This window comes from Daucus carota, chromosome 3 (assembly GCF_001625215.2).
Source record: "Daucus carota subsp. sativus chromosome 3, DH1 v3.0, whole genome shotgun sequence".
NCBI classification, from domain to species: Eukaryota; Viridiplantae; Streptophyta; class Magnoliopsida; order Apiales; family Apiaceae; genus Daucus; species Daucus carota.
Window position 1 is genome coordinate 48,256,627 of NC_030383.2, and position 16,371 is coordinate 48,272,997.

Consider the following 16,371-nt stretch of genomic DNA (forward strand, 5'->3'; position numbering starts at 1 on the left):
CCCTCTGTCCCAACAGGTTTTTTATATTAGTTTTTGACATGCAGTTTAAGACTGTTATAAAGTATACTTACATTATATATTTTTTTTGAAAAAAAAATTCAGAAAAAAGTTTGAGGTTTAAACTTTTATTAAAAAAAGAAAAAATTAAAAATACATTATAGAATTATACTTTACGAGAGCCTCAAAATACATGCAAACAGTGTGCGTAAACTTCCTGGCGGGACGGAGGGAGTGGTACATACCTACATAGTAGTATTATTCAAATTAATAATTTTGACCAAAACTCAAGCCATTTATGATCTGTTTGGAGTGTTGTTAAAAATTGCTATAAAAAAGTGCTGATAAAAAAAAGGGGCTATTGTAGAAATCAGATAATTGTTTGATAATATTTTGATATTTCCTTATTTTGAGTTATGGTATAAAAATATAATGTTTTTGGTGAGTTTTGATAGTATAATCGGTAACAACTTCCTTAAAAAGTTGAAAAGCAGTTTATTCCAAAAGCATGCGAGGACCTGCTTTTTCTGAAAACAGTTTTTCAATTAAAAATTGTTGTTCAAAAATGTTGCTTCTAATTTACCAAACAATTTTTCACCTGTTTTTCAGCAAAGAAATGTTGTTGTTAAGTGACCAATTCTCCTAAAATCTCAGGGTGTTAGGAGAAGGAGGGCGCCCATCTTTTGGGGCATAACATTGCCTTCGCGTCCTTGATAAATTTTGAGAATAGTGGGGTCATAGGGAGTCGAACTCGAGTCTTCTGCGAGCCTAAGCTCTGATAACATGTTAAGTGACCAATTCTTCTAAAACCTTACGAGCAGAGTTTACCAGGATCATATTTTAACGGTTGTTGTCTGTAACAACAATGCCCAACGGTACCTTAACATTAATTGAATCAAATTTCAAAAATAAAATTTACTTAGTGGGTGTTTGGTCCGGACTTATAAACCCGGCTTATGGAGTTATAAGTTAGAAGCACTTATATGCACTATTTGTGTAAAAAGTCAGGAAGTACTTATAAAAACTAAGAATAATAACTTTTATTTTATGACTTCTACTCTTTTTCCAAACACTTTAATCAGTTATAAGTGTTAACTTGATTCTAATTCTATTTCATTTTTTACTTAAAACAAAAACTATTTATTTTAAATTCACCTAAAACAGTCCCATGTAAGTAGATACCTTCAAAATTGGACCAAGTAACCAGTGTAAATGTCATCGGTAACGTACTTTGTTTAAAATATTTATTTTTATCTCGAGAAAACGCCTTCCCCAGCAAAATATTTCATCTCTTTATCTCTACATTTATAATAAAATATAGGAGTACTTATCTTTATCTATAGTTCTATACACATATTATACAACATAAATTTCACAAAAAAATAAAAAAACAGAAAAACAAGTTGCCATCTTCAGTATATATCAAATACAACAAGCACACATAGTTAAGTAGTATCCTCTCTTTACATTTCACAGGCGACAACGGAGAAAGCGGAGGAAAAATAATAGAATCAGGTTAGATTTCACTTGGATCACTTTTTATTATTATTTACAATTACCACTCTATTAACATTATTATTCATGTGTTGGTTTTATCATCTCTCTTGTATAATTTAATGGTGAGGATTAGATCGCAACGCATTCAAAGTAGTAATCATCACAGACATATACACACACATCTCGCTGTAACTATCTTCTCTTGCTTGTGAAGCTATAATCTCAGCTTCATACGACGCCCTTTTTGTGAATTTTATGTGATTTTGTGTGTACTGAACTTAGATTCAGCTTTTGGTTGCAGCTCTCCTGGATTCTCGCCGATTTTTTCGCCGTCCGAAACCCTAGGTATCTGCTTTTGCATTCAATTGTGTGTGTTGGTACTTGTATTGCATTTTCGGTGTTGAATTTACTAGATTTTGTTGTTGAATTTGTTTTGATTGTGTTGAATTTGAATTTCAGTTGACTTGATTCGATTGTTTGCATGCTTAACTCTGCTGTTTGATGTGTTTTAAGATATTTCGAATTGGAGCACTCGGAGCAGCTATACTCTGTGTGTGTTTTGATGAATTCATATACTGCTTCGATGAATGTGCTTAGTTGGATTGTTGATTATAGATAATGACTGGAAGTGTGTGATTTGGGATAGTGAATTTTGTACTAGCCATTTTCGCGCCAAAGTGGTGATATTGAATTGTGTAGTAGCCGTTTAAAGATTTGTTTCGCGCCAATTAGGCGTAAATTTTTATATGTGATTACCGATGACGTAGTTTTTATTGTCCTTTCTAACGGTTACCTGTTTTTGTTGGTTTTATTAAAAGCGTTCGGTCCTCTCTTTTATCCTATTAATGACGAGGGCTGACATTTACTTGCCCTACAAAATTAACTTATTACCCATATAAATACTTATTATGTTTGCATGATCATCTGAAATGCTATTCAAATTTGCAGATTTACCAAATTTCCTCAGACTAGTTGTCTTGTTATATTTAACTAACTTCTTCACAATTATTTTCCCAGTCACCTCTCTGGCTTTCTTGCATGTATTATGCTTGATGCTTTTCTTGTTTACTTGTTCATGTTATTTATCATCCTCTTCTGATGTTGTTACGCGCCTTCTTCCTTTATTCAAGAGCATCTTTTTGCTGGAAGAATGCTGATGTCTTAAATGCTTTTTCAGGTAAGTGGGGTTATTCTATATTGCCGTATAAGGTATCATTATATAGCATATTGGTGTGATACTGTAAACTCAGCTATTTATGCTGTTTGATGGTATATCTATTCTCATGCAATTCTAGAGTTTATTTGGGCTTATTGAAAGTGTTACTTGCTAGAAGTTGGAAACTTATACTCTGCGAGCTGTCTTCAAATGATTCATTCTTCAAAAGTGAGCGGCAGTCCTGTTACTAAACTTGCAGGTCTGCTAAGCTTCCAATTACAATGACATTATATAGTACTGGAAGAAACCTCTCATGGATTTTACTTGTATCTCTTCTCTATGCTAATACTTTATTTTGCTTGCCACATCTAGAGTAAGGATTAAAGAGGGTTTTAAAGTTGAAATAGAAGAGAAACCATGTCACAGGCTTCAGATAGAAGGTTTCCTCTTAATGCACAAGACTATAGGCTCTTCGAAGAGGTTGGTGAAGGTGTTAGCGCCACTGTGTACAGGGCCCTCTGTGTTCCGTTAAATGAGACAGTGGCGATCAAGGTTCTTGATTTAGAGAAGTGTAACAATGACCTGGTAAATGCACTTATTTAGTTTTCAATTATTTACTCTTTCACATATATTTATGTAGATATATTACATTTCATCTCTTGTTTTCAAAGAATGTTCTTCCAGTTGTCCTGTATGTATCCAATCATTATGCATGCTACTTAGTGTTTCTTGCTAATTAAAAAAGCCTGAATGATTTGTATATTGTTACTGTAGTGTTGCTGTTGACTAGATTTGAGATTAGTCAAAGTCAAAGGCTTTCCAAGGATATGAAAAATCGTTGACATGAGAATTGTTGTCTGGAATTAAACACTAGGGCCATGTTCTATAATCCCCAGATTATTACCTTATTTACTATAAATTACAGGACTATTGCCCCATACAACCTAAATTAAATCATGTTTTTGGTTCATTCATATGGAATTATACAGTAATACCTTTCCCTCTAGTTAAAGAGAAACGAACTAAAAAGATTATTAAATTCTAGGTCTACCGGGTGATTGTCCTGTAAATTCAGAGTATGTAAGGTGATAGTCCTGGGACTGTAATGCCTTAAATTAAACATGGTCTGAATATAAAAATTAGTCACATGCCCATATACTAAAATCATGCACTTGGAGATTGTTACCTAGAATTAGACACTAGAAATTCAGCGATCAGTTACATGGACATTATTGTCATTTATGTTACTCTTAGAGAATAATGTTGTATTCTGGTCCAGTTGATTCTAATTAAGAAAGTTTTTCTTTTTTTTTTTTTGATAATTGCTAATTGAGAAAGTATGTGAATGTTATTTGGGTTGATGATTACATTATTTGTAAGTTGTAACCATTGGACTCTATTTCCTTGTGAATTCTACAGGATGGCATTCGTAGAGAGGTGCAGACGATGAGCTTGATTAATCACCCTAATTTATTAAGAGCACATTGCTCTTTCACTTCAGGTCATAATCTTTGGGTTGTGATGCCATACATGGCTGGGGGTTCATGCCTTCATATTATGAAGTCTGCTTTTCCGGAAGGCTTGGAAGAACCTGTCATTGCTACATTGTTGCGAGAGGTCCTAAAAGCTCTTGTCTATCTTCATGCTCACGGGCACATTCACAGAGATGTGAAGGTAATTTCACTGCTATTGCTTTTTATGCCCGAGTATATGTTGTATTTTCTGTCTGCAATGGACATCTGTTAATATCACACTCTCAAGAAGCCGTTTCACATAAAAAAACTAGTTTTAATCAGTATTTCCTTACTTCTAAGGAGTTATTCCCTTTCCTGAATTGGCCGTAAAGCTCTCTATCTTCCTTTTATCAATGTTATTCAAGACTTAATTGATGTGCGACTTCTAGAATTACAATTTCTTTCTCTGCTTTATTGGTTAAGATTGGTTCTTACTATTGTTCTTATCCCCGAAAACCTTACAATATTTTCAGGCTGGCAATATCTTAGTTGATTCAAATGGCGCAGTTAAGTTAGCTGATTTTGGGGTTTCTGCTGGCATGTTTGATACTGGGGATAGACAACGTTCAAGAAACACCTTTGTTGGAACACCTTGCTGGTATATTGTCCTTTCCAGGCTTTATTGAATATCATGATTCTAATCCCAATTTTTTGTGCAAATTTAACTTGATTTTTATTGATTACAGCCTTGAACTTGTCTTATGCTAATTTTGTAATGTTTTTGTATCTTAGGATGGCCCCTGAAGTTATGCAGCAATTGCATGGATATGACTTCAAGTGTGTGGGAGACTCATATGATCCATTCTGTTTCTTAATATATAACACACAGACACACGTTTTTAATTGTGTACACATCAATTTTATTTAGCATGTGGGCGACGTAACATTTTAAATAATATTTGTATGGTAAACAGAGCAGACATCTGGTCATTTGGCATAACAGCACTTGAACTTGCTCATGGTCACGCACCATTCTCCAAGTACCCACCAATGAAGGTAGATGATTGGTTTAAAAAGTTATGCTTGTATTTTGCACAATATTACTTAGCATGCTCTCCTGTTCTGTATACTTCTTACAGGTTTTGCTGATGACCCTGCAAAATGCACCACCAGGTCTCGACTACGAAAGAGATAGGAGATTTTCTAAGGTTTGTTACAGAATATCATACCTCATACTTTAGGAATATTTTACTAAAATGTTGTTGGTTTTGCAGTCTTTTAAAGAATTGGTAGCTGCTTGCTTGGTAAAGGACCCAAAGAAGCGTCCCTCTTCAGAGAAGCTTCTAAAACATCATTTCTTCAAACATGCACGTTCAGTTGATTATTTGTCGCGCACTATTCTAGAAGGCCTTTCTCCTCTAGGTGACCGATTTAGGACAATTAAGGTTGTGTACTTATCCCGGGCTATGAAATAATTTAGACATGACTTAATCTGAATGACCCAAATAAAAACCAAAAAAGTGATTGGTCATGTAATATATCCTTACTAGTTCATGTCTGGTGTTATCAGGCAAAAGAAGCGGAATTTCTTGTGCAAAACAAGGCTTTATTGGGGGATAAGGAGCAACTATCACAGGTAAAATGTCAACTTCTAAGCCTTTTATGAACATTATATTTGATATGTAGTGCAGTTTATACTTGTTGCCTAAGCTTGTTGTCATACATATACTTCGAGAAAATCTGCATCCATCATGCTGTTGAGGATATGTATAAGTCTTTAGATCTGCCCAAGAGTTTAATACTAATAGTTTATTTGATATAATTATATGAAAATTTCATGCTCTGTTCTAGTGCTTCCTTACTGACATGCGCAAAATTGTCAGTGTGAAACAAACAGTTGGCATTATTTCCATTGCAATAATGTGCTTACATTAGACGAGGACAGTTGACATCTTGTGATGCGTGAATCACTTGGTTTAATGGTTATTTAATGGCCTTTTGCAGCAAGAATACATTCGAGGAATCAGTGCTTGGAATTTCAACTTGGAGGATTTGAAGAACCAGGCTGCCCTGGTATGCTGTTGGTTTAAGATACTATTATCAACTCACCATAATTGGGCAATGACCTTCTTGAATGTGCCATGTTGTCTGTAGATCCAGGACTATGATGCCATATCGAACATAGAGGAATCCAGTGCAAGTGGAAAACAAAAGGATGGGTATGATGAAGTTGGTTTTGCTGTGGATAATCCACCTCCCGGAACAGTTAATCAGCCAGATGTTGCACCACATTACCAGGTGCCATGACTACCTCTCTGTTGCCGTTCCTTTTTTTTATTCTGCACTTACACCTTTATGTTGTCTTTGGATCATATTAATGTTTGCATTTGGTTTTAAAAAAATTAATATTTTGTTTTTATGTACTCAGGATGGGCTCAATGATATCCATACTATGGAAAATTCACTTGCTGCATTTCCAATGAAACCTTTACAGGCCCTCAAGTACAGCTTTACCTTCTATTCCCTTTCCCTTCTCCCTGTACCCCCCCCCCCCCCCCCCCCCCCAGGGTCTCAAGTTCTGCGTTTTGCCTGTACAAAATTTCGAGTATATGGTAAAAAGAGCCACACAGTGCAATCCTTTCAAACAAAGTATCCGTCAAAACTCCAAGTGGCATATATGCTTCATTTTACCTATTATACTGTACTGGGTACATAGTAGTCCCTTCAATATCAAAGACTCACAAATGGAGCTAAAGAACTCTACAGTTTTAAAGAAGAAGTTGGAGAGTTTTTTTTTTTTTTTTTTTTGTAGAATTAAATTAGAAGCAGAGCAACATAGGTTCTTTCATTCATATTTCAGTGATATCTTTAATACTTTATTAGTATGTATGCAATCAAACGGATAACTCTGGTCTGGCGTGAAAGCTAACATACAGAAAACATGCTTAGGAAAATGACCAACTCAACTTGGAATGTCATTGAACTTTTAAACTGCTAATTATAGTAATGTTCATTACATGCAGTAGCTTGTCAGTTGTAATCTGGAGTATATATTTGCATATTGTTGAGCTTTTGGAATGGTAATTTGTATACCTGCGGTTTTCTGCAGAGGTTGTTTTGATGTATGTAATGATGAAGAGGCAATCGGTAGTCCTAGTACAAAAGAGTTTCGAACAGATACTGAGCAACCGATGAAAATGCAGTCGCCACCAAGAGATGAAGGCAAAGAAGCTGGACAAAGTGATATTGAGAATGCTGGAGAGAGTACTTCTCAACCACGACATACTAGTTCTCTGCAAAGAAAGTATTTGAGTGGTTCTTTTGTACAAGATCATGCTGCTTCTCCTAAAAAGGTCATAAATGATGCTGAAAGGTAAGCTAATATATACTTCCCAAGTCTAAGTTAGTATTTTGACAACTTTATTCAACTTATAGATAGCATATTGAATGTACCATCACGGAGTACATAAAGCTCACTCTTACCATGCCTATTTTTTGAGTTCTGTTCCCTACGTGTGGATAACATATAATAAGCCCGTGTGCACTTTTGGAGTGATATTTATGGATAACATATAATAAACTTGTGTATACTTGTAGTAATCCCCACATAAAATCAAATCAGATTTAATTATTAGAATATTAGTGAATATTGAATTGAGGCTCTTCTTGGGTCGCGATCCATAATTTTTTTCCCTTCCGCGGTTAGGAAATTCTTGAGTTGGTGGATTTTCAGTAATTAGTCCAACCAAGTTCATCTTTATCATTTTTATTTCATATTCGTATCTTTCAAATTCTGCCCAGCATCACCAGACTTAACACAACCAATGATAGGCGCAGTGCGGACCAAGAGTCATACTGATGTATTTTGGACAGACCCTTGGAGTTCATAAGGGCTACGCCATGTTTTTTAAGTCTTCTGTGTCAGCAAGTTATTGTTTATTGCTTTGTATAGCTATGTCTGACTACAATACCTGGAGTGTCTGCACCATTTGTCAAAGGGTGATTTTATAGATTTTAAAAGATGTTCATTCTTGATGAAGTGTTCTGTTTTTCTATTCAGTGATTAATTGACTATACTATTTATTCATGCAATGATGCAAATGCATAAAAAGTAAGTATTTGTAGCATCTCACTGTGCCTTGTTTTTTAATCGCCTTCCAGCTAAAAGTTTCTTTAGCATAGTAAAAGGGTTCCATACTTCTCCTGTTGAGTTACTGTAGTTTCTTTGTTTTAAAGGATGCTCTAGCTATTAAGTAGTAACTTGGCATTTTAATTTTCTGTAATTTTGAAGGGATCCTCCACAGACTAAACTCCAACCTGAGCGTAACTTTAGTGGGCCATTACAATATCGCTTGAAGAAAGATATATTTAGTTCTGCTTCCGGTAATGTCGGTGTTCTTCATTATGGTTATATATAAATAGATTCCTTGTGTATTGTGTATATGATTAATAGGTTATTCTAGTCTTATGCTGTTTATTTTTTACTTCAGTGGAGGATGCACCAGAAGGCGCTGTTGTCCAACGTAAGGGGCGTTTTAAAGTCACTTCAGCAGATCCCAGTCCCAAGGTATATTTTTATAATCAATTTATATGACTATAATCAATTATCACTGAAATACTCTACTTACCATCTTAGTTATACTAATTTTTTTTGGCATATTCCTGATTTGCCTGCAACTTGGTCTTTAGGATGCAATGAGCAGAGATTTACTCATCTTTCTTGTGTGTGTGTGTGTTGGGTTTTCTCACCTCTTTATTTAATCTAATTTTTTTTTTTAATATTGAGATTGCTAGACTTTTATTGTGCCCAACTACGTACTGTATATCATTCGTTTGTCATAATGTGTTGTATATTGTTACTCTGTTTCTTGTGGAACCAGGGCTGAATAATTTATATTTTTACCCTTTTCTTGTTACAAGGATGATTTAGGTTTGTATCTTTGCTTATTAAATCTTGCTTCTTTAATCCAACTGTACATTTTCATTACACTCTTACTGACAGTAAAAATGTGAATCTAGGAATTTTCCTTCATTTTGTTTGTTTAATTTTTTGAAATGCATATATGCATGTGTATTGTGCATAATGAATCAACTGTATTTAGCTAACTGCAAGAATTAAACTAGGATTGTGACTATTAGCACTGACATGTTAAGCATTTCCTTGTCTTAGATTCAGGCTCCTTTAAATGGCCCATCTAACTCTGGTCTGGGAGGTTCAGCAAGTCCAGCAGGTCCAAGCCTTGCAGCTGCCTCAGTTCTTCCTTCTTTACAATGTATCTTACAGCAGAACACAATGCAGAAGGTATGCAACTCTTAATTTTGATGTTATGAGTCCCTAGGATTGGCTACTCATGACATGTACTTGTATTTTCAGGATGAGATAGTGAAATTGATTAAATGTGTGGAGCAGCTCTCTGGTAATGCATTTAGCTTTTATCATTAACATCTTACCCAAGTAATTTTGCAACATTTAAATGAATAGGCTGAGTTTCTTGTTGCAGTCAATACCACAGAATCTAGTGAAGGAGGAAGTAATGATCCATCACAGGTAATAGAGAAGCCTTCTAATGATATATTCCACAAGTTTTGCTCGACTATCATTCAGTAAAGACCAAGTGATTTTTAATGTTATATATGCAGATACCTCCTACTTCTTATAGGGAGAGAGAGCTGCAAAGTCAATTAACTCAATTGCAACAAAGGTATGAGAAGTGGACAAAGGCTTTAAACCTCATAATCTAATCTTTAAAGAGAATAAATAACAGAAATGGGTTCTAAACTGCAGTGTTGGAAGTCTGGTAGAAGAACTACAGAGACAGAAGCTGAAAAATGTTCAGGTCTGTATCTTCATTTTAGACAACAATACACTTTCAGCATTCCTCTATTAGTTTAATGCTTTGTTTGGTTCTCGTCATAATACTTGAGATATCAGTAAGGTCATATTCAGGTTAGAATATTCTGATCCCGTCCCGGATCAATTTATCCTATCATGAGTAAGTTTGGTTTGTTTACTCCTTCAGAAAGAGTGATCACGTGTCTTGTTGGTATTAGGATTTTATATATCACCAGCAATATATGGTTTCCAATACATGAAAAGATAACCTTAAGTTTGACATGGATGATTTATCGTTTAGAGAACTCTATCCTTACCGATTGAATAATCATGAACTAGACCCATGTATTCTCTTTGGACTTTATTCTACTTAAAAAATATATAAAAGAATAAAAAACCTACCAAATACTGAATTTGCTGAACACATAGCTCGGCAGTGATTAAGCCTTTTAGAATTGCAGCATATGATATCAGGAACCCACTCTCACTATATCAATTCTAATTGCCCTTTCCACGACTCCAATCCAGTCGTAGAAGGAGTTTCAAGCGTATAGAATTTTACTTTGCAAAATGTTTAATTTGAAACTGAGCTTTATGTTTCTTGAATTTTATACACTATATATTGGAACTGGTTACATATTTACTTATGTGGTCTGTTTGGTAGCAATTCACTCATCTTCTTGATGCACTGCGGTTGTCTTATTTTTTGTAGTTGGAGAAGAAACTAATTTCCTTGGCTAAAAAAGAGGAGGATATACAAGAATGAAACAGCGGCAATGAAGTTGCAGCTAGCGTTACAATTGCTCCTGGGAGAGTTGCTTTGTACTAGTGTACCATTGTGTTGTGCAGTTGCAACAGTGAAAGGGAAGCAGGCGCCCCAAATTTTGAGATGCTATGCTATGAGTCTTACAGTATATATGGTGGTGGTGTAATTTAGAGTGGATGTTGTAAATTATCCTTGCAATAAGTATAGTATTCTCAGTTTTTTTTTTGGATTATCTTTACAATAAATAAAGTATTCTCAGTTTTATGGGTACATTGGATTATAACATTTTCTTTCATTTTTTGTTTCTTCTTCCGCTTTAAGAGGTTTGCAATCGTATTATTACAAATGTGCCGAGGCAGAACGGGTAAAAGTATTCAGGAAGGTGGCATCTCTTTATGTCATGGGTCTAAGCAGCACCGCGGTATGAGTATAAATCCTAAAATCCTTTTATTTTATATATTTTTCTTTTATGAAAGCTTATCTGGGATTAGTCTACTAATTAAAGTCATGTGATTCATATTGGTTCCGTCGAAATTATATTACTCCTTTCATCCCAAATTAGATGGCCTCGTTGACTTTAGGCACACAATTTAAGGTTCATTGACCGCATAGATACGTGACTTATTTTTAAAATTTTATTTTTGCAAATAAAAATTAAAATATGAAATTTTCATTTATAAAAGAAAAAATAAAAAAATAAATTTCGGAAGTAGACGGTCAATGCGCCTAAAGTTACGTGCCCAAAGTCAACGGGGACATCTAATTTGGGTGGGATGGAGGTAGTATTTGTTAAGAACTATAATATTTTAGACATAAATTTATTTTAAACATGTAAATAAATATGCTATTAAACAAATTAAATGATAGTAAATATAATTATATATATTTTAATTTAGAAAGATATAGCATATGATTATATGGATTATTGTGAAGAAATGATAATGTATGGATTCTGTATGTTACAAAACTCTTCAGATAGGTTGAAATTTTTTTGATTAATCCTTTTCGTGTTGGCTTCAAAAAAAAGGTGTAATTAAAAAGGAAAGTAGGGTTTCTACCTTTCTATTCTACAAATCCTCAAATATAGTGATTGGAACTCAACAATGACAATGCAATGTATATTGTTCAATTTTCACAAAAATGTTTAAAATAAACCATTTTTTCTTATATTTCATATCGCAACCCGAAATATATTTATGATTTTGTTGTGTTGATCGTCTAATTTATAGTTGATCGTCTAATATATAGATACACGTCTTGAAAAATGAATTAATGAAAATAATTTGTTTATTGACATTAATATGTCCATATCGGAATCGAAAATTTTGATGAAATTATCCATTATCGAAATTCTCTTTTTATGATGGACAAAAGTTTCCCAAAATATGTACGTACGAACTAACTTAGAACTACTCAGAGCCCCCTCTAATTCTGATGCCTAGCTGCTATCTACATGCTTGGCCTGGCTTGCCTTTTGGTGTGTGATAATTTTATTTAGGACTACAAAATTAGGTTTACGTCAAGTTTCATAAACACCAATTCAGCCATACACCAAGTTGGTTACGCAGAGAAAGCATATTTTGATTTTTTGTGACAACTATAATTGTCTCCCCCCTTATGTCTCTCACTTATTTCGTTATTAAGTCTCAAAAACTATTCTGTATTCTGTACAGTATTTACCTGTGTCCATGTTGTCTTCTTGAAGAAAAACTCCAAAATTACGTATGGGAAGAGAACAGCTCAGCTATCACTTTGATTCTCCGGATTTTGGATTCCATTCTCTCTTATATTAAGCAGAAAAGATAATTATACTGAAGTTGTAGAGTTCATCTGACTTGCGACGTTTTATCGTATTTACGATGAATGTCGAAATTATAACACTGTTTTGAACTTACTACTTAAGAAAAATGACGAAATTTTTCATCGTAAATTTGAAACTTATGATAGATTGAAGACTAAATTTCTGTCATAAAAAATCTGTTTGTTGTCCTGCAGTATATTACTGTGAAGGTATCTAATTACCAAAATCAAGTTTTTATAAGTTTGTTTAATCACGTAATTAACTAACAGCTTCGTGCACATGGAATCTAACCAACTCTTCAAAATCGAAATCAAGTTGCATTTAAAAAGTGCACTTTAAAATGAAAATCAGACGGTCATGGAAGAGTAATTATGATTATGACAAGTCCTTTGACGACCTAATCACAACAAGTTAGCAACATGTGTCCATCCAGTTATGATTAGCCAAGCCATGTTCATCTGCCAACATTTTATTAACTACAAATACACAGATTAAGCACAATTAACTTGTAATGAGTGTAATTAACAGCATATATTATCTTACTAGATTGGGAAATTTGCAATAATTTTAGCAAAGTACGACATAACCACATTTTGCATCTAGCATGTACTTGAACAGCTAATATATATTTGCTCAGAACAATTATTTATACTGATTAAGATACAAAGTGTAGCTGAATTAGATAACATATCTTAAGGAGTAATTATAATTAGTAATTCGTATAAATGATCATATGAGTATACTTATATTTATTAGTTGATATTTAAGTAGATAAAAATGTGCATGGATTACTCAGCATTGAGCATCTGCAAAGACCAATAATCCTCCATGCTCCACATGTTGTCGTTGGGCTGTTCAGTGGGAAAGCTGAGAGCCTGCAGATTTTCTAGGTTTCCGGGATACGCGGGCGGAGAGTACGTCATCTGATCAAATGCTTGGTGATGATCAGGAGGGGATGGAGACATCTGGCTTGTGCTTGCTTGATCATTATAGTTGATCATGTGATTCTCAGAAGTAGAATTACAAGTTTGTGCAGCGCAATTCTCAGCTTGCTTGATATGCTTTTGGATTCGGGTCCTCCAGAAGTTCTTTATCTCATTATCGGTTCTTCCTGGCAAGTGCTTTGCAATTTTAGACCATCTGCAATAACAGGAGATCATCAGTAACTAAATAGGACTTATTTTACTGAAATAAGGACTTATTTTGAGACATGGAACCTGAAACATGGGCGGGTGTGATTAACATATCCAGCTAGAGGGGAAATTATACAGTAGTCAACATGAATGAGATAGGCTATTAGGCTATGTGCACAGCATAGTACATTAAATTCAAGGCATGTTACTTGTTTCTTTGCTTTTATTCTGTTGTTTCAAATCAAATATCGCCTTTCTGTTCATACTCTGTCTAAATTCAAGATTTTCTTAGGCTTCAATGCCTTAATATCTACTGCCAACTACAAAGCTTCATCGGCTACCTACAGACTACAGTACACACGATGAAGCCGATTCTTTAAGCTGTTGTTTTTTTATTCCAAGGATGAAGCCTTAGAAGGTTATTTTGACGTTAGAATATTGCATGGCAAAACAGTTCAGGAAATTGTTTTATTAAAAAGTGATGAAGTATAGATTAAGATCCAAATACTTTCTCTAACATCTTAAATTTTCAGAGATACCAGAGCTCTGGCCTCTGGGATACCCGTGAAATGAGATTAATTCAATTGAGGGAGAGTGTTGAAATATAACATAGGATATATATTTGGATTTTTTCTCTAACACCTTAAGGTTTCAGATCGACTAATTCTCAACAAAAAGGAATTCAAAGCAACGGAGGGAGTAATATATATATATATGGAGGATCGGAATACTCAGTCGACTAGGTGTTCGGCATGGTAATCAGGTCATGTAACGGCCGGTGAATGCGGATTATGGATTGAGATGAATAGATGATAGATCCTGAATGAACAGGACCACTTGCTTTAAGTAGTATGGTCCAGCTGAACTCCAAAAACAACAAGAGCAATATGGTACACGTCAACTTCAACCCCAATCAACTATTAATTATTTCCCGTTTCTTCTTTCATTGCAACTCATCAGTTGATGTGCCTAACCCAACTTTCATACAATTCTGTTTCAATTTCTAAAACCTCACTCCCCTCAATATAATTATGTTAATCACATGCATCTTCCTCATGTACCAACCCAAGCATTGGTAAAGTGATCAATAGATTAAAAAAAAAACATTTGAATTAACAATATGAATGCACTGACCGGTTCCCCCACTTAGCATGGAGTTCCATGATAATGAGTTGCTCCTCTGCTGTAATATTACCCCTCCTTACATCCGGCCTCAGGTAGTTTAGCCACCTCAGTCTGCAGCTCTTTCCCGTACGTTTTAGCCCTGATCAGTAATCACTCATTCATCACTTCCATACATTTACACAAACATAATCACCAATTTACCGCTATAAACATATCAGAAACCATGAAACACCACAATAATATATCTAAGATAGAATATTCAACTTCTAACTTGTAAGTCGGAAGTTGAATTATAATTTTTTTACGCAAACGGTACGAATAAGCTGTTGGACGTATAAGTCCAGATTTTTAAGACCAGTCAAACACCACCATAATGACCAATTTATCGCTATAAACATATATGTCTAAAACCATGGAGCTAGAGATTAGTAATAATTACCGGCGGAGCGAGCAAGTGAGTTCCAGACACCTTCCCCATGGTTAGCTATGTAGTTGATGAGAATCAGATCTTCCTCCATAGTCCATGGCCCTTTCCTCACATCTACTTCCTGCTGCGAAGATGAGTTGCACACGCTTCGTTCCATTGCAGTATACAACACAATGAAATATAAAATCACAAGTGACAGAGCTAGACAACTAGATATTACAAATATTATGTAATTATCTCTGTGGGATGTGGTTTAATGAAGATAATGGTGATGGGTGTGGGTTTTATAGGACTCCTTTAAGTTCGGATTTACCGAGATTAAGGGTAATAATCTCTTGTCATTATATTCCAGCTACGTACACGTAAGACAGCTTTTGACCTAACTCTTAAATCCATGAAATATCAGAGTTTCATGGACAAGTACGAGTTTATGTTATTTGCAAGCAAAAGATGTAATATGAGGCTGTTATGCATGCATACGTATCACTATTGCCCCTGTTTCTTTGCCTAACTCGTAACCTCGATCTGGTGATATAAAGCAGAGTAACATGTATATGCTTTCGAATTCGAGTCAAATCATGACCTAGGTGCGTCTTTTCTTTGGCTTGATACATTTTGCTAATTGAATTTACTGCTACATTAACACGTCTGTGTGTGCATTTACTTTTGTGTGCATGTACTTGCATGTGTCACGTTTGAGTGATTAAGTAATCTTGAAGCGAAGTCTTCGTAAATAGTACTCCCTCCGTCTCTAAAAACATTATCCGTTTGAAATGTTGGCCCTGTTACGAGACAAATTATAAGACATGAGTGGTCTTGTTGGATTTGTATTTATAAGTATTTTAATACGATGGAGTTTTTATATTTAATACCAATATAAAATCAAAAATATTAATGATCAAAAATGTGTATTGACAAATATGATAAAGACAAACGGAAAAGTATTTAGGGACAGAGAAAAGGGAGTAAGGGGCATAGATCCTGGTAAGTTACGGTGGTATAAACGGGACTCCGAATACACAGTTTAGAAAAAACCCTAGTATTCGGCTAATCTTATTTTTTAGAATAAGAGTTTGTTTTTGAAAGAGAATATATAATTTTATTATTTATCAAATATTTTTATCCAAAAATTTGTAAAAAGATTTATTTATAAAAAATAAGGATATATATACATTTTTTGTT

The 16,371-nt window shown here is 34.5% G+C and overlaps 2 protein-coding genes across 25 annotated transcripts; one reads left to right on the forward strand and one right to left on the reverse strand.

Annotated features, from left to right (window-relative positions):
- Positions 1-1,388: 1,388 nt before the first annotated feature.
- On the forward strand, positions 1,389-10,973 carry LOC108214525 (serine/threonine-protein kinase BLUS1). 24 transcript variants are annotated; one of them, XM_064089209.1, is made up of 24 exons: positions 1,389-1,512; positions 1,796-1,839; positions 2,625-2,703; positions 2,826-2,909; positions 3,023-3,235; positions 4,070-4,324; positions 4,638-4,762; positions 4,897-4,941; positions 5,079-5,160; positions 5,244-5,312; positions 5,379-5,549; positions 5,675-5,740; positions 6,109-6,177; positions 6,259-6,402; positions 6,533-6,606; positions 7,214-7,477; positions 8,396-8,487; positions 8,595-8,671; positions 9,275-9,406; positions 9,479-9,521; positions 9,606-9,652; positions 9,745-9,806; positions 9,890-9,941; positions 10,650-10,973. In XM_064089209.1, the coding sequence occupies exons 5-24, from the start codon at positions 3,068-3,070 to the stop codon at positions 10,701-10,703; spliced, it is 2,091 nt and encodes a 696-aa protein (XP_063945279.1). In that variant the 5' UTR covers positions 1,389-1,512; positions 1,796-1,839; positions 2,625-2,703; positions 2,826-2,909; positions 3,023-3,067; the 3' UTR covers positions 10,704-10,973. The 24 variants fall into 24 exon arrangements, with proteins under 24 accessions (XP_063945279.1, XP_063945287.1, XP_017242043.1 ...); XM_064089217.1 differs by having other exon boundaries at positions 2,829-2,909; XM_017386554.2 differs by having other exon boundaries at positions 2,625-2,671.
- Positions 10,974-13,130: 2,157 nt separating this feature from the next.
- Positions 13,131-15,478, reverse strand: LOC108213403 (MYB-like transcription factor EOBII). The gene is made up of 3 exons (XM_017385192.2): positions 15,202-15,478; positions 14,772-14,901; positions 13,131-13,644 (listed from the first exon to the last, which is right to left on the reverse strand). The coding sequence occupies exons 1-3, from the start codon at positions 15,344-15,346 to the stop codon at positions 13,293-13,295; spliced, it is 627 nt and encodes a 208-aa protein (XP_017240681.1). The 5' UTR covers positions 15,347-15,478; the 3' UTR covers positions 13,131-13,292.
- Positions 15,479-16,371: the final 893 nt, after the last annotated feature.